The sequence below is a fragment of the Camellia sinensis genome, chromosome 2 (genome assembly GCF_055761805.1).
Source record: "Camellia sinensis isolate YWXY chromosome 2, ASM5576180v1, whole genome shotgun sequence".
In the NCBI taxonomy this organism is placed as follows: domain Eukaryota; kingdom Viridiplantae; phylum Streptophyta; class Magnoliopsida; order Ericales; family Theaceae; genus Camellia; species Camellia sinensis.
The window spans coordinates 163731762-163752763 of NC_138962.1; the positions used below are offsets into that span (position 1 = coordinate 163731762).

Consider the following 21002-nt stretch of genomic DNA (forward strand, 5'->3'; position numbering starts at 1 on the left):
TCCCCAAACAAAGATACATAAACAATGTGTTAAAATATATGAACACATATGGAGTACATCCTCTATCTCTTCCCAAACAAAGATACATAAACAATGTGTCAAAGTATATGAACACAAATGGAGTACATCCACTATCTCCTCCCAAACAAAGATACATAGATAATGTGTTAAAGTAACACATATGGAGTACATCCCCTATCTCCTCCCAAACAAGGATACATAAATAATATGTTAAAGTATATGAACACATATGTGTGTGGAGTGCATCCCCTATCTCCTCCAACACACTAGAGTACATCCCCTATCTCCTCCCTAACAAATTTACATATATAAAGTATTTCAGCACTTCATCACATACAATAATCAATCAATACACATATTTGCTATATTAATCCAACCGTCATATTCAATGACATAACACATTCGACTAGTTTCAGTTTTCCCTAATCAATATGCAGTGTCTACAACAATCAAGACTATCCTCCACCGATAGCTCAAAGCAGTTATCTCTAAACAGATAGTAAATTTATCCACCGATAAAATATCGACATTTTCATGGGTGACTGATTAAATTATCCAACTACACCTTTCAATCTCATAATTTTCCCAATTTCATGGATATCAACTCAATTTCATATTTCCACATTTTCTCCAAATTAATTATACAAATTAATTTATTACAAAAATCAGGGCATTTTCCCGTTTTCTCAAATATTGGTCCTAAGACCAAATTCCACCAATTTAACTCTCAAACTCATATTTCCAAGGCCTTAAATACACATGGAGTTATTGAACACAGAACCCCTCTTTTATAAATTACAACCCAAACCCTAATTTTTTCCAAAATTACCCAACAACACCAACTAATCAAAATGACAAATATTTAAGCCAAAACCCATAAGGAGTAGGATATCCCTACCTCAAATGGAGAGACCAAAAGGAGAAGAAGGTGAAAACCCGAAATGCTCCAAACACTAACTTTCTCGGATTGAAACGAAGCCCACACCAAGCTCCACACTTTTTACAAAGGGACTAGGGTAGGAAACCACTAGAACTAGATGGATTTTTAGAGAGAAGGTATGTAGAGAGAGAAGAAGCTGCCGTTCTAGGGTTTTTAGAAAAAGAGATAAAGAAAAGTGATGAAGAAGAAGCTGCTGCGATCTGATATGTTCAAAGCTCGCTCGAGCGAAGGAGTGGTCGCTCGAGCGGCTAGACACAAAGAAACCTTGCTCGAGCGTAGAAAGACTCGCTCGAGCAAACAATACGAGGCTTCAGGTCTGCAACCCAGAAGCACGCTCGAGCGAAGAAAAGCTCGCTCGAGCGAAGAAACCCAAAACATACAGCTCGCTCGCTCAAGCGAAGAAAAGCTCGCTAGAGCCAAGAAATGCAACTCTCAGGTCAAAATGAGACGCAGACGCACGCTCGAGCGCAAGACTTCTCGCTCGAGCCACCAGACACAAAACTCAACTCTCGCTCGAGTGAAGGAACCCTGGCTCGAGCGAGGGATCTAAAACAAAGAGCTCGCTCGAGCGACAAATTCCTTGCTCGAGCGAAGGCACAGAATTCTGGGCAGCAACACTTAGTTCAAACTCACTACCAACCTATAACAAACCTACCCAACGCATCCTATAACTCAAATACAAAATATTAAAGGACGGAAAGAAACAAATACAACAACTGACATCTACGGAACCAAATCCAGATTACAATAACCACTGGAGGGAAAACCGAGATCGCTATAGTATATCTAACTAGTAAAATATTTGTGAAAAAATATTTTAAAAAATTAATAAATACATAAAAATATGAAAAATAAACTGAATTTTTGTATTTTTTTTATGGTATTTAGTGAAGTTTTTAAAGATTTTTTTCATAAATATTATACTTTTTAAGTGTATTTATGTTAGGTGTGTCTAAAAAATTTTAAAAAAAAATTACTTAAAATATTAGAAAAAATTAATGAAAACAAAAAAATATAGAAAACAAAAAAAATAGAATTTTTTGAAAAGTAAATTCTGAATGGAAACCAAATGGAGTGATTGAGATTTCTTTCACACCAACCACCTCATAAGTGAATTTTTTTTTTCATATTACCTTTATTTTTAGTAGGAGAAATTGTAATTCAATAGAAGATTAAAAAAAAAATTTCAAATAATGATAAATTTTATCAACTTTAAAAATTAAGGTTATTAATTTTTATGAATTTTTAAATATTTTATAAATATTTGACAAATTTGTAATTTTTTCGATTTAATTATTTTTACTAAACTTATATTTAAAAAAAAAAACTTTTAAGTCGTCGTATCAATGTTGCCGTGTGGACCCGAGGCTAAAGCAATCAAACTTAGATCTCGTTTGGGAACATGTTTTTTTTGAAACTTTTTTGATTTTTTGGTTAAAATGTGATGTAAAAAAAATTAGTATATTTTGAATGACTTTTTGACTTTTTACGAAAAGATGCGCAAAAAATAAAGAGAAAAAGAAAATCTTTAATTTTTTAGTATGAATTATTGACTTCTTAATTTTTTTAATAATTTTTTTAATTTTTTAATTAAAAAAATTACTTGTCAAATGAGTCCTTGTGGGGGAATTGTGGAACCAAGTAAAGCAGAAGACAAACCATTCTCTCATTTTCTCTCTCTAAGGTTGACTTTTGTGAAGTTTTTCCTTGTTGGTGATGAGGTGTGGGACCATTGCTAATGCAAGCAATCTTGATAAATTGTACAAGCAAAGACCATAAACAAGAAAATTATTAATTAAGGGGCTCTGCTTATTTTATCATCAATCAATCAATTAATCACTAATTGTTATGCACTCTTTATCGTTTTTCGTGTCCAAACACAACGGCCATATTTGATTGGCGGTTTGAGAAGGAGAATTGTATTAGTAATATGTGAGCCTCACTTAAATGATATTTATTTATAATATGAGATTGTTAATTCATGGACTTCATCTCGTGATGTGATTAACATCTAATGAAATGGTTTAAAATTATTAGTCCAATCTCATGGATTGATGATTAAAAGACCATTGTGTTTCTCATTTTACAAAACTAACAAAGTTGCCTTGTATGCGATAAGGTTTTTACGTAATTTTCATATTTAATCTCAATTAACTAATATCATCTCACTAGTGCATAGATAAATGCATTTATCTTATATTTTTAACCTAATACCATCATAATAATTCCATCACTCAATTCCATCCATCTTAATTCACCAAACAAGTATGACCAAAATCATGACATCTACTTCTTTTACCAATCATAACCTCCTTGCAACACCGCCTAACCATGGAATTGAGGTGGCTATTGTGTGGAGGGATAGTAGGACCCCTATCAGGATCCATTTCGACAACCAAACCATTACCTTTAGGATACAAAATATACCTGCAAAAAATAAAATTGATCGATATCGATAGCCCTTTCATTGAATTGTATTTGTATCCATAAAAAATAATGATAAATGTGATTTAAAATATAAAACTGAATATGCAATTCGATGAAAAGACGATATCCGATCAACTTGATTTTTTTACAGGTATGTTCTATTTGATATACCTTACAAAGTCAACAGTTTGGATTATCAAAAGAGTTAATTACTTACAGGTCTTGTGATAAGAACATGTGCACCATTGAGTACCACAAGTGTATTTATAGATCAAAAGGTTCTAATAGTTGGACTTAACTTTTTGTGATGATTTTATGAATCTATCACTAAAAACTAAAAATTAGTGACGATTTTCTAAATCTCTCATTGAAAAATGACAATTAATAACTTTTTTGTAAAGAATTTTTTAACTTGCATTGAAAACTTATAATTAATAACACTTTTTATGAAAATACCGCTAACCAAAAAAAAAAATTGTAACAATTAAAAGTGAAAGGAATTTTTGCTACACCAAAAAGTCAAGAAGATTTATTGGTGCATTCATCTTTCTAATAAAATTTTGCAGTCAGATCCCTTTATCAAAATTGACTCAAAATTAGTCCCATGGATCGAACAACAGTAACTATTACCCAAAATTACTAAATAATATTCCGCATAAACAAAGCATATACTATGTGGTTGGGCAGCTATCTCTGAACTTTTGTGGGTTACATACTTGTTATTTTTTATTTTATTATTTTATTGGTTGTGTGATTGATTTAATAATTTCTATCACTTGTATTTATTGGCCAGCGTTGCCGTGTCAGGATAGAAGGAAAAAATTATGGAAAACTATTTCATTATCACTCATCTTTCTAAGTTTTATATACTTTTTTTATTTTTATTTTTATAACAACAATATTACATTCTTCTAGTTTATCACCCTTAATGACGCTTAATGATAATGACCTCTAATAATGTGGCATTAATGTTACACTCTGTATGATCGAAGTATGACAAATCAAAATTTAGTACTTGTCAATTAATAGTAAATTTTAAAAATGATAAATCAGATATTTCAAGTATTTTTCTTATTTTATTGGCTCTGTGATTGATTTAATAATTTTTATCACTTGTATTCATTGGCCAGTGTTGCCGTGTTAGGTTAGGACATGAGGAAAAAGCTATGGAATTTCATTCGCACGTCTAACGTTTGTAAATTTTTGTGTGTTTGTCTTTGATTTCTTTTTTTATTTTGGTTTTTTAGTGAGTGATCATTTTTTATTTAAAATAAAAGCAATACTATACAAATAAAATTTTAGGGTAAAATTTATTTTACCCTCTTGTGATTTAGGGTTGGAGCGCTTTTATAATTCAAATATAAGCAGATACCTCCCTTGTGATTTTAGACTAAATTATAACACAAACTCCGTTAAAGTTAATAATAAAAAGTCATTTATACCCTCCTTTGTTTTCTTCTACATTATTCTTTGCGAATATATATTACACCTCATTAAGTATCAATTTTTTTATAACTCCAATTTACTACCCTTTAAACTTAATTTGTAAGATTTATTATTTTTCTAAGCTTAATTAAGAACGAATTTATTTAACTTTAAAACTTAATTTCAAGTTTAATAAAATATTAAGGGCTTTTTATTTTTTATTTTTTAAAGATTGGAATGAAATATTAAGTTATACATGTATATATGTATATGAAAAATGGCGTTTAATTCCTCTAGTTTTGGTGGTCAATTATAATCTAGGTTGGAGATATGTGAGTCTAGATCTACGAGACAATCACATATGTTAGTATAATAAAATGTCTAAACTTTTGTAATTCATTACACATTTTATAGTTAATGTTATGAAATTTTGTGATAAAGTTTCGTCAATTTGTAATAGGGTACATATGAATGCACCCCTTTGAGGTGCTACCCATGGAGTTTTCCTTGATTATCACCTATTTTGATGCTAGTTAAAATTTAGTTATGACTTATTGTAGTGTTGGTTATGACTCATTCTGTTATCAATTATGATTTATTTTGATTATTATTTTCAAAAAGTCTTTGGTTATATATATATTTTTTATGTGATGTTCTCTTATGACTCATTATTATTTTATTTTTTTTAAGTTATGACTTCAAAAGATTTAATTAGAATATAACTTGCATATGATACACACTTCAAAATGGATGTGAATAGTAGTATGACCTGGAATAATTTAAGTTGAGATAGAATACATACATATATATATATATATATATAAGTAGAATTTTTATAAATAGAAAGAGAATTCTTAACATAATTTCAAATAACTAATTTTATATAGCGATAACTATTTCACTCAATGTTAAAGTTCATAACTAAACTAACATATCTAAATTTGAGTTATAATTGTTGAATAATCAAGATTAAATTTCTTGATTTGAAATTCATATTTATCCAAACGGATCCTTAGTTAAAAGTATTGGGATTTCTTTCATAAGTTATTTTTTATAAAAATAAAAAATAAAAAAAATTCAAATTACTTTTATTTTTAGTAGGAAAAATTACAATTCAGTGAAAGTTTTTTTTTTTTTTTAAATAAAATCAAATTAGTGATAAATTTTATCAACTTTAACAATTAAAGTTATAATTTTTAAAATATTTTGTAAATATTCGACAGATTTATAATTTTTCCTTTCTAAATTTTTTTTAAAAAAAATTATGCTTAAAAAAAAAAAAAAAAAAAAAAAACACTTTTAAGTCTCTGCAATCAACCTTACCGTGTGGGCCAAGCCTAAAGCAATAAGAGTTGGTGGATTGGCTATTAATTTCCTACAAAGCAATTAAAGTGGACCCGAGGCTAAAGTCGGATTGTGGAACCAAACAAAACAGAGCAGAAAACCAATCATTCTCCCGTACATTTCAATTTGGCAAAGAAACTGGCAGATTGCAAAAGCACAAAACAATCTTCTTCTATTCTCCTTCAATTTCTCCTACTCTTTCCTTTCCAAAGACAAAAATATGGCCGAAATGATGATAGCAGGGTCTCTTCTCTCTGCCTCCTTCAAAGTGTTGTTTGAACGATTGGCTTGTCCCCTGTTTGTGAAATTCTTTAAGAGTCTAACGCGCCATAATGAAGGTGATAAACTACTCAAGAAGCTCAAATCAAAATTGCTGCGAGTGTCATCCTCAATGATGCAGAGAAACAACAATTCACTAATCAATTAGTGAAAGATTGGCTGGACGAGCTTAAAGATGCTATCTACCACGCAGATGACTTAGTGGATGAGATTGCTACTAAAGCTTTGGGGTGCAAGGTAGAAGCTGAGTTTCGAAGCGCTGTGAAAAACCAGGTAACAACCTCAACCTCGACTTCTGATTCAAGTGTATATGATGCAAAGCTAGTGTCCCAGATGGAGGAGATCATTAAAAGACTAGAATGTTTTTTAGAAGAAAAAGATGATCTTGGTTTGAAAGAAATTGCTGATCTGAAGTGGTCTCACTCTCACAGATTGCCATCAACTTCTTTAGTTGATGAATCTGGTGTGTATGGGAGGGATGATGACAAGGAGAAGATAATTAAAATATTGCTTTTGGGTGAGGCGAGTAGTAATAAGATATGAAAGAAATAAGAGAATGTAAGAAATCTCTTGTATATTAATTGTGTCAGACAGTGTAAGAGAAGACTCCTATTTATAGGAGCTATGGTTTACAACATCATTATGTTACATTACATAAAATATTAGAAAGTGGCCGAAAGCAGCCGAAAGTGAAGGAAGGCGTGCTCTGGCGTGCTCTGGCATCCTATCACCTTATATATATATATATAATATATTAGTGTAGCTGTGTGTGTTTAATATATAATATATATACATATATGTTACATGTGTTTAATATATATTAACAGCCCCCCTCAAACTCAAGGAGGACAAACATCAACCAACTGGAGTTTGGAGACAGGGTCAACGAAGCGGCCAGGAGAATGAGCTTTGGTGAAGATATCAGCAGGTTGATCAGTAGAGGAGATTGGATGGAGATGAACAGTACCACGAGTGACGTGTTGACGAATAAAATGACAGTCAATCTCAATGTGCTTGGTGCGATCATGAAAAACATCATTGTGAGCAATTTGAAGAGCACTTTGATTGTCACAAAAGAGGGCGGTAGCGCCAGAGGGGGAAACGCCCATGTCAGCAAGAAGCCAACGAAGCCAGAGAAGCTCCTGAGTAGTATCAGCAAGAGCACGATATTCGGCCTCAGTACTGGAGCGAGCAGTAAGAGATTGTTTCTTGCTGCGCCAAGAAATAAGAGAATCACCCAAGAAAAAACAGAACCCGGTAGTAGAGCGCCGGTCAGTAGGATCCCCAGCCCAATCAGTATCGGAAAAAGCACGAAGCTGGAGAGAGGAGCGGGCGGAATAATGAAGTCCATGAAACAAGGTACCTTTGAGATAACGAAGGATACGAACTAAGGCAGCATAATGAGGGGTACGAGGAGCTGACATAAACTGGCTGACAATATGAACGGCATAGGAAATATCAGGACGAGTAACAGTGAGATAGACAAGGCTGCCAACCAGCTGACGATAGAGGGTAGCATCAGAGAGAAGAGTGCCATCAAGAGGTGTAAGACGACTCTGAGGCTCCAGCGGAGTGGAGGCAGTCTTGCAATCCGTAAGCCCAGCATGGGTGAGAAGATCAGAGGTATACTTAGCCTGAGAGAGAAAAGACCCCGTGGAATCATGGAAGATTTCAAGACCCAAGAAATAGCTGAGAGGACCAAGGTCTTTCATCTCGAAATGATGGCTAAGAAACTGTTTAAGGCATAGAATACCATCAAGATCGTCACCGGTGATAATCATGTCATCCACATAAAGAAGAAGCAAGGTGGTCCCTTGAGCAGTGGTCCGGATAAAAAGAGCAGTATCATAAGAACTGGAGGTGAAACCACAATCATGAATAGTAGAGCTGAACTTGGCAAACCAAGTGCGTGGAGCTTGTTTGAGACCATATAAAGCACGCTGAAGTTTGCAGACTTTATGAGGTGGATAAGTAGACCCAGGGGGAGGTTGCATGTAGACCTCCTCAAGAAGAACACCATTAAGGAAAGCATTTTTTACGTCCATTTGATAAAGATCCCAGTGGCGAGTGGTAGCAACCGCAATCAGGCTGCGAACAGAGGTGAGACGAGCAACAGGAGCAAAGGTCTCTTCATAGTCAATACCATATTCTTGGTTGAAGCCTTTGGCAACAAGGCGAGCTTTGTAGCGCTCAATAGATCCATCAGAACAAGTTTTGATTTTGTAAACCCATTTGCAACCAATGGCAGTCTTGCCAGGAGGAAGATCAACAATGTCCCAAGTGTGAGTTTTGTCTAAAGCCTGCAATTCATCAGTCATAGCTTGCTGCCAAAGAGGATTAGAGCGAGCCTCACGATAGGAGGTTGGTTCATAAGTAGAAAAAGCAGTAGAACCAACAATAAAGTCACGAAGACGAGTAGAAGGTTTGGTTACCCGGTGTGGTCGAGTAGAGGCAGGAGGAGCCAAAGGGAGAGACGCATCAGGAGGGGAGGATTCCGAGGGAACAAGAGCAGGACCATCAGAGGTAGCAGGTGCATGGGACAGACCAGTAGGCAAGGCAGGCTCGAGAGAAGCTGGTGGGGGCGGTGGAGCAAGCTCAGCAGAGAACTCGAGAGAGGCTGGCAAGGGTGGTGGAGTAAGCTCATCAGAGAACAGATCCGTGGAAGGGTCAGTAAAAAATAAAGTGGATGAGGGAACGGACAAACGGAAGAGAGAGAGAGAAGAAAACATTTTGTGTTCCCAAAAGACTACATGACGAGAGATACGGAGTCGCTGGGAGAGAGGATCCCAACAACGATACCCCTTGTGTTCAATACCATACCCTAAGAAGCAACAGAGGCGAGAGCGTGGTTCAAGTTTGGTACGTTCATGAGGTTGGAGAAGAACAAAACAGGCAGAGCCAAAGACCCTAAGGGTGGTGTAAGGGGGACGGGTGCCATGCAGACGCTCATAAGGAGTGTGATTATGAATGACAGGTGTAGGAATACAATTGATAGTGTAAGCAGCAGTGAGAGCTGCCTTTCCCCAAAAATGTTCCGGACAAGAGGAAGACAGAAGGAGGGCGCGAGTAGTGTCAAGGATATGTCGATGTTTCCGTTCAGCACGTCCATTTTGTTGAGACGTGCCGGGACAGGAACGATGAGGTTGAGTACCATGACGCTGAAGAAAAGAAAGAAAGTCAAAATCTTTATATTCCATGGCATTATCGGAGCGAAAAAGCTTAATAGTTTTAGAAAATTGTGTTTTAACCATGGCAGCAAAATTGTAATAAAGTTGTTTGAGCTCAGAGCGATTTTTCATAAGAAACAACCATGTAAAACGGGAAAAATCATCTATAAAAACAACAAAATAGCGTGCACCCCCCATAGTAGGAGTAGGAGAGGGTCCCCAAATATCAGAGTGAATGAGATCAAATGGGGCAAGAGAAACAGAGTCACTTTTATTAAACGACAAGGCAGGTTGTTTGGCAAGTTGACAAGACACACAATCTAAAACATCAGAACTTACGTGACCTAAATGACCACTGGAAATTAAAGATTTTAAACGACCAACAGAAAAGATGGCCCAAACGACAATGCCAAAGCTGAAAAGGAGATAAAGGAGGAGCAGTGGTAGCAGTGGTAGGAGCTGGAGGAGCAGTGGTAGCAGTGGTAGGAGCGGTGATCTGAGAGGAATCTGGAACATGAAGATGGATGAGTTCGTAGAGACGTCCATGCTTACGGCCTATCCCAAGAGTTTGCCCCGTCCGAGGGTCCTGCACTAAACAACCAGAACGAGAAAAGGTAACAGTTAGACCATGCTCACATAATTGACTAATGGAGATAAGATTTAAAGTAAGAGCAGGCATAAGATAGACATGAGATAGAGATAAGTGAGAGGTTGAAACAGAACCAACATGACTTACAGACAGAAGAGACCCATCAGCAGTATGGATAGAAGGAACATGAGGAGTAGAAGAGAGAGGAGTAAAAATAGTAGGGTCAAAGGTCATGTGATTACAACAAGCGGAGTCAAAGTACCAAGAAGAGTTACCTGCGGTGGCAGAGAAAGCAGTAGATGGAGGAGTACCGAAATTCTGCCAAAAATGTTGAAACATGGCTTCGACATCGGATTGAGAGAAGACTGGAGTGGAAGGGTCTACAAGAACAGAGGAAGGTAAATCCTCGGAGGCAGCAGCAGCAGTGCGTTGAGCAGGCAGTGGTGGCAACGGGGTCCCAGAACGGTGAGAGGGGCGGCGAGAGAAATTCCCGGGGGAAGGACCAGGGCGAGAGGCACGGGTGGGATTGCGGAAGCAATCTTGTTGAAGATGACCAGGGCCAGTCTTGTTGCAGAACCGACAAAGACGAACTGGACAATTAACCAGAAGATGAGTGGACGGAAGATTGCGGTTGTGACAGTAAGTGCAGGCATTGGGCTTCTTTGGTGAAGGTGGGGAAGGAGAACTGCGAAGCTGGGGAGTGGCAAGAACAGAGTCCACAGGATGCGGATGGAGAGTACCAAGTCTGGTTTCCTCTGACAGGAGTTCAGAAATTGCTTGCTCAAGAGTGGGTAAAGGAGTGCGATGAAGGAGAGATGCGCGGACTGGCTCAAATCGGGGAGTGAGAGCCATGAGAAACTGAACCAAGCGTTGTTGGTCACGGTAAGTAGTAAATAAGGCAGCATCCTTAGTACAATCCCAAGGAGGTTCAGAAAGAGCGAGCTGATCCCAAACAGAATACATTTGGGAGAGGAAATCATTAATGTTCTGAGTGGTGTCTTGGCGCATACGGTGAAGATGACTCAGAAGCTGATATTGGTGAGCAAGGCCAGTAGTTTGATAGCGTTCTTGTAAAAAATCCCAGATGGCTTTGGCAGGAGAGGAAGCAGAGTCAAGTTGGAACCGACCAAACTGAAGACTGATAGAGGTAATAGAAGTATTGCGAAACCAAGTGATGATCTGATAGTTTTTACTATCCCAATCTTCCAGTCGGTCGACATATTTGGTAGTGGAGTCCGTGGCAGCAGAATCCGGGGTCCCTTGAATGGGTTTGCACACATCCCCAGTGATGATGCGCCAAAGTTTCTTTCCTTTGAGGAAGCCAGACATAGCTTGGGCCCATAGGACATAATTAGTCCCGTCAAGAATAACGGAAATAGGGTGGTTAGAGAAGTCCAAGCGATCCATGAGAGAAAAATAGCACAAGCAAGGGAGAATCTGAAAATTCCAAGGGCACCAGTGGGTGCAGAAGGGCCAAAATAGTCAGAAACCGGGCTGAACCGGTCAAAAAGGTCCAAAAATGGGGGTGAACCGGCTTGGAAAAGTGACTGAACCGGTTTTAGTGGCTGGACCGGCTGGAGCCGAGTGGGGGACCAGCAGCTGCAGGCGGTGCAGAACGGCGCGAGGGACGTACGAGCCGGCGCGAGGGACGTACGAGCCGGCGCGAGGGACGCGGGTGGATGGCTCACGCGGACGGCTGGAGTGGCTGGCGTGGCTGGCGGACGCGGAGCGCGTGGGACGCGGAAAGAGGCGGCTTAGGCGACTGGGGACGCGTGGAGAGCGTGTGATGCTGAAGGCCGAAGCAGGCGACGCGCCGGCGACAAAAATAGCGCGTGACGGCGCGTGTGACGGCGAAATGGGATGAATCCGGTGGCCGTGGGTCCGTAGTGAAGAGATGAAGGCTTCGGTGGTGTCCAAACTGTAATTGAGAGAAGGACGAGAGGGGCAGCAATCTGCAGACTGCCAAGAGAGAGAAAAAAAAAAAGGATGCTAGGAAAGAGACTTAGGCAGTATACTTGTGCTCTGATACCATGAAAGAAATAAGAGAATGTAAGAAATCTCTTGTATATTAATTGTGTCAGACAGTGTAAGAGAAGACTCCTATTTATAGGAGCTATGGTTTACAACATCATTATGTTACATTACATAAAATATTAGAAAGTGGCCGAAAGCAGCCGAAAGTGAAGGAAGGCGTGCTCTGGCGTGCTCTGGCATCCTATCACCTTATATATATATATATATAATATATTAGTGTAGCTGTGTGTGTTTAATATATAATATATATACATATATGTTACATGTGTTTAATATATATTAACAAGATAGATGTGATTCCAATCATTGGGATGGGTGGAATAGGCAAGACCACCCTTGCTCAACTCATATACAATGATGGCAGAGTAGTTGAGCATTTTGATATGAAAGCATGGGTTTGTGTTTCTGATGAATTTGATGTTCTTAGGGTTACAAGAACAATTCTTGAGGCAATCACTTCAAGTAATTATAACACACAAGACCTAAATATGCTTCAAGTTAAGTTGAAGGAGAGATTGGCGGGGAAGAAGTTTCTAGTCGTTTTGGACGATGTCTAGAATGAGAACCCTAGTCATTGGGAAATCTTGAGGACTCCTTTCACAGCTGGTGCATATGGAAGTAAGATTGTTGCAACAACCCGTAATCATAGTGTCGCATCTATCATACACACCATTCCTATTCATCATTTGCAACACTTATCGAATGAAGATTGTTGGTTAGTTTTTGCTCAAATTGCTTTTGACAAAGGAGAGTCGAAGGCTTTTCCGAAACTTGAAAAGATTGGTAAACAAATAGTGGATAGGTGCAAAGGTTTGCCTTTAGCTACAAAAACACTTGCATGTCTATTACGCTTCAAACTTAATGTTGAGGAATGGGATGAAATATTGAAGAGTGACATATGGGATTTGCCAGAGGATAAGAACAACATTCTTCCAGCCTTGAGATTGAGCTATCATTATCTCTCTCCACATTTAAAGCAATGTTTTGCTTTTTGTTCTACATTTCCTAAAGATTATGGATTTGTAAAAGAGAAGCTAGTCTCGTTCTGGATAGCTTTGAATTATGTGCAACAAACTAGAAATAATAAAACTTTGGAAAAGATTGGGGAGGAGTATTTTGATGAACTATTATCAAGGTCATTCTTTCAACAACCAAGAGGTAGTAGATCCTTTTTTGTAATGCATGATTTAGTCCATGACCTAGCTCAAGTTGTCCATGGACAATTTTCTTTCAGGGTAGATGACAAGAAGCTACTCGATATTTCTCCTAAAGCACGCCATTTTTCATATAAGAGGACAACATTAGATGGTTTTGAAAAATTCAAGGCAATTAATGAGGCAAAGTATTTAAGGTCTATTTTACAATTAAATCAATATCACAGTCCATGTGATTGTTCATACTTGTCCAAGAAGGTATTGGATGACATTTTTCCAATGCAAAAATGCTTACGGTTGCTGTCATTGCCATGTTATAATATTATGGATTTGCATGATTCAATTGGTAATATGATACATATTCGTTATTTGGATCTCTCTGCAACAAAAATAAAAAAAATGCCCGAAGTAGTTTGCACCCTGTATAATTTGCAAACATTACTACTATCAAATTGTTCTCTTCTCACAACCTTGCCGATGGAGATTGGAAAATTAATTCTCTTGCGTCATCTTGATATTAGTGGAACTAATTTAATGGAGATGCCGATGCAAATGAGTCGACTAAAAGGTCTCCAACATTTAACTGATTTTGTTGTGGGAAAGTGCAGTGGGTCAGCTATTAACGAGTTGAAGGAGTTTCATAATCTTCGTGCAAAACTGACAATTTCAGGTTTGCAAAATGTAAAGAGTGGAAGGGATGCATTGGAAGCAAAGCTGAAGGAAAAAGAGCACCTTGAAGAGATAGTGTTGGAATGGGGTAACACTACGGAGGATTCACAGAATGAAAGAGAAGTACTTGAAAATTTGCAGCCTCATAAAAATTTGAAGCGCCTCACAATCAAACGATATGGGGGCACAAGATTTTCAGAGTGGTTGGGAGATCACTCATACTTTAATATAGTGTCTTTATGCATTGATAAATGTGATCATTGCTTTTCATTGCCGCCCCTTGGTAAACTGCCCTCTTTGAAACACCTTAACATAGCAAGGATGAATGGAATAATTATGGTGGGTGAGGAATTCTATGGTGATGGTTCTTCAACCAAACCTTTTCAATCTCTCGAGACTCTTCGTTTTGAAGAAATGTTGGAGTGGGTGGAATGGTATATTTTGGGGGCTGAAGAGTTTTCGCAACTTAAAGAACTTTGTATAATCAAGTGTCCAAAGTTGGTTGGAGGCTTACCCATACGCATGCCATCTTGGGTGAGTCTCGAGATTCGTGAATGCTCAGCACTTACGGCTTTGCTTCCAAGGACTTCGGTTGCAAATAAACTAGTATTGAATGGATGCAATGGCGTAGACTTGGGATGGCATGGTGTGTCTTCTCTTGTAAAATTGGAGATTTCAAATATGCCAAGTTTAAAGGAATTGACACCCGAGCTACACATGCTAACAAATCTGCAGGAGTTAATCATAAGGAATTGTCGAAGCCTTGTGTCATTTCCACACACAGGATTGCCGCTGATGCTTACAAGACTTGAGGTTCGGCGCTGTGAGGCTTTGGATTCTGTAAATGTGTGCCTCAACACTCGCCTTCAGAAATTGGTCATTGAAAACTGTTCGTCACTTTTGTCTTTTGCTGTTGGTGTTCTACCCATTACGTTGAATTTAATTCATATTTCGAAATGTCCGAAACTAGTTTTCTCGGTATCAGAGGAGATGGAGTGCTGCAACAGTTCCCTTAAATGGTTATCATTGCATAGCTGTGGTACTCTCAAGTCCTTGCCGCTTGGATTCTTTCCGAAACTTCGACATCTAAATACCACAAATTTTGAAATCCTTTCAATTCCGAATGGCCATGGACCAAGAATTTCGACATCGCTTGTGCGTGTTGAGATTAGTGGTTGCAATAGTATGGTATCTTGTCTGCAAGAAGCATTATACGCTCCCAATCTGAAAACTTTTTGGGTCCAAAACTGCAAAAAGCTCAAGTTGCTGCCAGAAGGAATGCATACCCACCTTCCATCTCTTGAATCACTGACAATACGGAACTGTCCAGAAATTGAGTCCTTTCCGGAAGGGGGTCTGCCTTCCAACTTAAGTCGACTTCAAATCTGTGGTTGCAAGAAACTTGTGGATCGCCGGAGAGAGTGGGGATTGCAAAGACTCCCCTCTCTTACAGAGTTCAGATTCGGAGGAGGCAAATACGAAGAAGAGGATGATGATGTGCTGGAGTACTTTCTGGAGGAAGCCCTGCTGCCCCCCACTCTTACATCGCTCACGATCGTAAATCTACAAAATCTCAAATCAATCAACTACCAGAGCTTTCAACACCTGACTTCTCTCAAAGTGGTGGAAATCTTCGACTGCCCTCAATTCCAATCCTTTCCCGAAGAGGGGCTTCTCGTCTCCCTTTCTGCTCTGCATATGTCTACTCGTATCGGTTACTGAAACCTTGTTGCGAGAGGGACAGAGGTGATGCATGGCACAAGATTGCTCATATCCCCTTGACAAAAATCGACGATGAAGTGATTTGTTTTGAGCAACTCACTGGCAACTTCAGTTAAATATTCTTCTGCAAATTGTTCACTCTACCCAAAGCACCAAACATCGCAACTTTCTTAGAGGTAAATCACCAGAGATATTTCACCATTTACTTATTCCTTTTGTTTTGGTGTTAACTTTCCTATATATATATATATATATATTTGATCAGTGACATTCTATTTGGCCTTTGCCTGTTCCTTTTCTGTTATTCATTCTTTTTTTTTTTTTCCCATTCTTCGAGGGCTCAAAAATAAATTTTGCCAACAAAAATCTTATTCAAATTAATACATTTTATAAATTCTTTTAGGTGTTTGGTTAAGAGATTTGAGAAGAAATTTAAAAGAGAAAAAATATATGAAATTAGATAAAATATAAATATATTTTATTCACATTTTATTTTTATTATTAATTTTTTTTTCCTTTCTAAATCACTTCTCAATTTTTTTAACCAAACACAACTTTAGTAGCTGATGTTACTCCCCGTTTGGGGACTTACTTTTTTAGCCAATTAGCCAAAAATTTATTAAATTAGTCAAAAAGCCAACAACTCATACGAAAAAGTCAAATATTCTCTTTTCTCTCTACTTTTTGTATATCTTTTCGTAATTAGCCAAAAAATCATCCCAAACATACAAAAAAAATTTACCTACCTTTTTAGCCAAATACTTTTTAGCCAAATAGCTAAAAAGTTACTAAATTAGTCTGTTCCCCAACGAGGCTTAGTGATATAATGATGTCTGCCACATCAATAAACAAATAAAAAACAAGTAAATTTATTAATATTATACTAAAGGTAAACAAGGGTGGAAAATTTTTATAATCTAAAGTTAAACCACCTCTACTTCTTTTCCAGGTCAAATTCTCATATTCTAGACTGAGTAAGCTTGACATCCGGATTGGATCAAAACTTGAGGACTGGCACAGGTTTTACTAGGTTACCCTCCCTTAGCATAAATCTTGGCATTTTCATTATACTAATGCTCTATAAATTAATAAAATTTTTAAATTATTCTTCATCGACCTGACATCTATTACATTATTGAAGTGAGAATGTTTTATATTTAAAAATTTTCTAAATTGCATGACGACATATTAAGTACTATTTTTTTTTTTTTTTTTTGTTTTAGGTGAGACTTTGATAGTTTACATAGCATTTTTGTTTTCACGAACCGGTCTTACGAGCGACCAATCAATAAACATTTGTTAAAATTAGAAAGTATAAAATTCAATCCACATTTTACATATTTAAATAACCTTATATATTTTTATAATTTTTAATATATTTTAATATAATATATTTATTACATATATATCAACCTTAACTACTGGTCAAATGGTGATTAACATTTCCCTTCATTAATATATCTCACTTTTGTGAATGAACTCGAGCTTCAGCATCCCGCAACCAAGATTTTGGTTTTGGTGGGCAAGGCTTAACAGGAGGACATAGGAGATGGAGCTAATTTGACAGTTTTGTTTGCTGGAGAGCTCCTTCAAAATGCCGAGGAGCTCATAAGGATGGGATTGCACCCAAGTGAGATAATCATAGGACACCCGAAAGCAACTAATAAGGTTTGCCAATCTTACACTGAGTGTTCGGAATCACTGGTATTTCTTATGTACAAAAAGTACAAGTAATTGTTCTATCTCATTATCTTTGACCATGCTTGCAGACTGTTGAAATCTTGGATGAATTGGTTGAAAAAGGTTCTGAAAAGATGGATGTAAGGAACAAGGATGAAGTTATTAAACGAATGAAAGCTACTGTTGCTAGCAAGGAATTTGGGTTGGAGGATATTTTATGTCCTCTTATTGCTGAGGTGAATCTTCTCTACCTTTGCCGTTGTTGTTTTTAGCAATAGCGTCAAGTATATTAGATTCTGACTATGAATATTTACACGTAGAATGAATTGTTACTGGCACTTTTTGTTTGATAAATTAAATCATTGTGATTTCCTCATGGGAAAGAATTTAGGTGTTATTGTTTCAAAGTGGGTTTAGCACCAAATCGATTCCTATAGTTCTAGAAAACTTGGAACCAAAACCAGACTGTTGAAGTTATACAACTGACCCAGAACCAAACTGTAGAAATCAGTTTGGTTTGGTTTTAGTTCTACGGTTCAAGGTTATTTTATTCTGGAAAGTCCCAAATATAAATCAATAGAAGATCAATTAATTGCAACAAAATTTAACATGAAGGTCTAAGTGTGTAGTGCATGTATGTATAAAATATATGCAAATCTATTTGGCTAGATTAAATGTGATATCAAATTAAATTGGGTTGATCAATTTGCAGCCTTTGTGGAAGCATACCATTGTATTACATGTACTCGATTAGATAAAAGGCCCAGATGTGTACTCTTCAAACCTGAAGTAGTGACTTGGAACAAAAACAAGAATGGCATCTTTTAAAGTCACGATTATGATTTTGAGGGTTAAACCATTGTAACATATTATGTGGTTTCTATATAGCCATGTGTAGCACAACTCCTTACTTGTTGTATTTGCATAATTCTTTGGTGGGCATATTATTCTGCAAGTCATCACAAGATGTTTAAATTAGGTAGTTTCTTACTTGTGGCAGCGTATAGACTTATGGATCATTGCCCTTCTCTCTTTCCCTTGTTTTTTCACATTTTAAAGGTTGCTTAGAAGTTTATATCTACCTAATGCAAGATAGATTACAGTAATCAACTTTTAGTGGACTAACTGATATCAATAATATTCTATGATCATTATTTATCAAATATATATATATATATATATATTCCATGATCATTTTGATTTTGTAATTACAGTTGAAGTTAGGTTGTAATTGTATTTTTGTGATTACATCTTAAAAAGTTCATTGTGAAATGGGTTTATGGACTATCAACAAAATTCTTTGGCCGTATGAGCAAATTATGTTAATGACTACATAAGAAAATTATTGGTTTTGTAGTTCTTTGACTTTATATGTTTAGGCCAAAGATGCACGGGGGGCATATTGCTTTGAAGTGGAAATTCATTGTGGATCAAGTTACTTCATTTTTTATCCATAATTTTGTAGGTTGTCATGTTTGTTGGTGGTGTTAATACATCTGCAACTGAAACAAAAGGAACCGTCCTTATTCATAGTGCTGAGCAGGTACATTCTATACTTTATATTTCTGATGTCTTCCTTCGATAATCATGCCTAATTCTTTTTAACTTTGGTGGTGGTGAGGGTGTTGTGTGAGAACCTCAAAGTGCTTCTTTTCTTATAATGTGCAAAATTGTCTCGATACATAATTGACTTGTTTGCTACTTGTTCAAAGCTAATAATCGAAAATGCTAGAAGTGTTGACATATGGCTTATCATCTTGAAAGTGATAGTTTAGTTGATAACTTGGAGTTTGACTACCTGCTTAGCTTATTGGACTCACTCTTTTGATTGCAGCATGTATTTTTTGTTAACGTATTTGTTGCGAGTCTGGATAGGGTATTTGTGCACTGAGTTGAGAGTGCTTTTAATATATTTTTTTCAGTTTCCCCAAAGGCCCTGCCAAGCTTTCGATAGTTTTTGATTGTTTGTTTGTTTTGGTTTGGCTTAAATGAGTTGCTGTCATTCAGAATTGAAAGAATTTGTGCATAGGTTTTCCACTCAGTGTTAGTTGAGTAAGTAATTTGCCTTGGTGTGTGTAAATCCTCAAGAAATATAGGATCCAACTAGCTCTGAGAATGGATAGATGTCAATGATTGCTAACTTTTCCATTGGTGCATACTGCTGACAGTGATGATGTTCCATGAGATGATTTGTTGAGATGGCATATTCTCAGTTTCCTTCTTTTCCTATTTGCATCCGGTGAATGACTATATGTTGTGGTGTACATTATATCTTGGTTTTGTTATTAGATGCACCAGCTTTTACCTAATTCTTCGTTCACCGTTCTTTGGATTGTCAATGCATACTTGGATTCAGATATTTTTCTATAGCTTTTTTTTTTAACAGTTGATGCATACTTGTAGTCAGATATTGTTTGTATAGATTCTTTCATGATTTGATACTAAATTTTCCTGGTAATCTTCCTCTTGTCATCTTGGAATCCTCCAGCTAGAGAATTATGCAAAAACTGAAGACGCCAAAGTTGAGGAGCTCATCAAAGAAATTGCATACTCAAGTGCCAAGGTTATTGTTAGTGGAGCAGCAGTTGGAAAGATGGCACTGCACTTCTATGAGTGTTACAAGTATATTATCTCTCCATTGTCTCCCCTACTTTTTTTTTCTTTGTCATTTCATTTGCTATCATGTTTCTATTGAACCTATGGCCAAAAGATTTTACCAACAATTGTGGTTTGAATAGTTTCAAAAGATGGTTAATGCTCATGTTACACAATTATTTTGCTAGTTGGAATGGTCCTTATTGCATGTGTATGATTCTCACTGCTTATATGCAACATATTAGAATCATAGCTAAGGCAACACTGTAAGGGTATTGTGTATATTCAGAAGCATACAAGATTCTTTTCCTTCTGAAGCAGCAACTGATTCCTTTAAAAAAGTAAGCCGTAACCTCCTATACCGTCCCACATTATGCAACTCCAAGATGTCCATAAAAAAGCATAAGAATCCATCGTTTACCTTTTTCCTCTTTTAACTTCCAAGGCAATAAATCTCTCACATCGAGATAACAGTTTTACTTCCTTTGTATCATCCTACACAACCCAAAGTTCTCCACTTCGACTTTCACTATACACCCCCGTCTAAAACTTAAAACTCATTGTCAACCCCAACCACTTTAACTTCTCAGACTTCATCTTAATTTCTATTAAAAATATTAAATATGGCATAAGAGACTGGGTCAAATTCCTAGCTGTTCAAACTGTCAGAGGGTGACCCATCCCTCGACGGTTCCAACTTGAAATCCTCATGGCAATTTAGGAGGTTATTTAGGGACAACCTCCCCCAAAACCCCTAAGCAATCAGCATTACTTTGCTGCATTAGTAACTCAATCATTGAAGCCATAGCAAAATCAACCATAAAATTCTACTCTTAATTTTGATTCGTCTCTCTAGCTTGCCTCGAAGAGCCTTCTTTAGAATCCGAACATGTTCTCTTCCGTGGAAATTCCTCCATTCTAATTGAAGCCCGAGTTGCACTGCGCTTGCGATACCT

General features: G+C 36.9%; 2 protein-coding genes across 2 annotated transcripts; both read left to right on the forward strand.

The window, feature by feature from the left end:
- Positions 1 to 3490: 3490 nt before the first annotated feature.
- Positions 3491 to 6979, forward strand: LOC145819207 (putative disease resistance RPP13-like protein 1). The gene is made up of 2 exons (XM_082913167.1): positions 3491 to 3539; positions 6558 to 6979. The coding sequence occupies exons 1-2, from the start codon at positions 3491 to 3493 to the stop codon at positions 6977 to 6979; spliced, it is 471 nt and encodes a 156-aa protein (XP_082769293.1).
- A 5558-nt stretch (positions 6980 to 12537) lies between these two features.
- On the forward strand, positions 12538 to 20233 carry LOC114272191 (putative disease resistance protein At3g14460). Its single transcript, XM_082913168.1, has 7 exons — positions 12538 to 12675; positions 12784 to 15947; positions 16721 to 16791; positions 17263 to 17439; positions 17541 to 17687; positions 18917 to 18994; positions 19940 to 20233. The coding sequence occupies exons 1-2, from the start codon at positions 12538 to 12540 to the stop codon at positions 15769 to 15771; spliced, it is 3126 nt and encodes a 1041-aa protein (XP_082769294.1). The 3' UTR covers positions 15772 to 15947; positions 16721 to 16791; positions 17263 to 17439; positions 17541 to 17687; positions 18917 to 18994; positions 19940 to 20233.
- Positions 20234 to 21002: the final 769 nt, after the last annotated feature.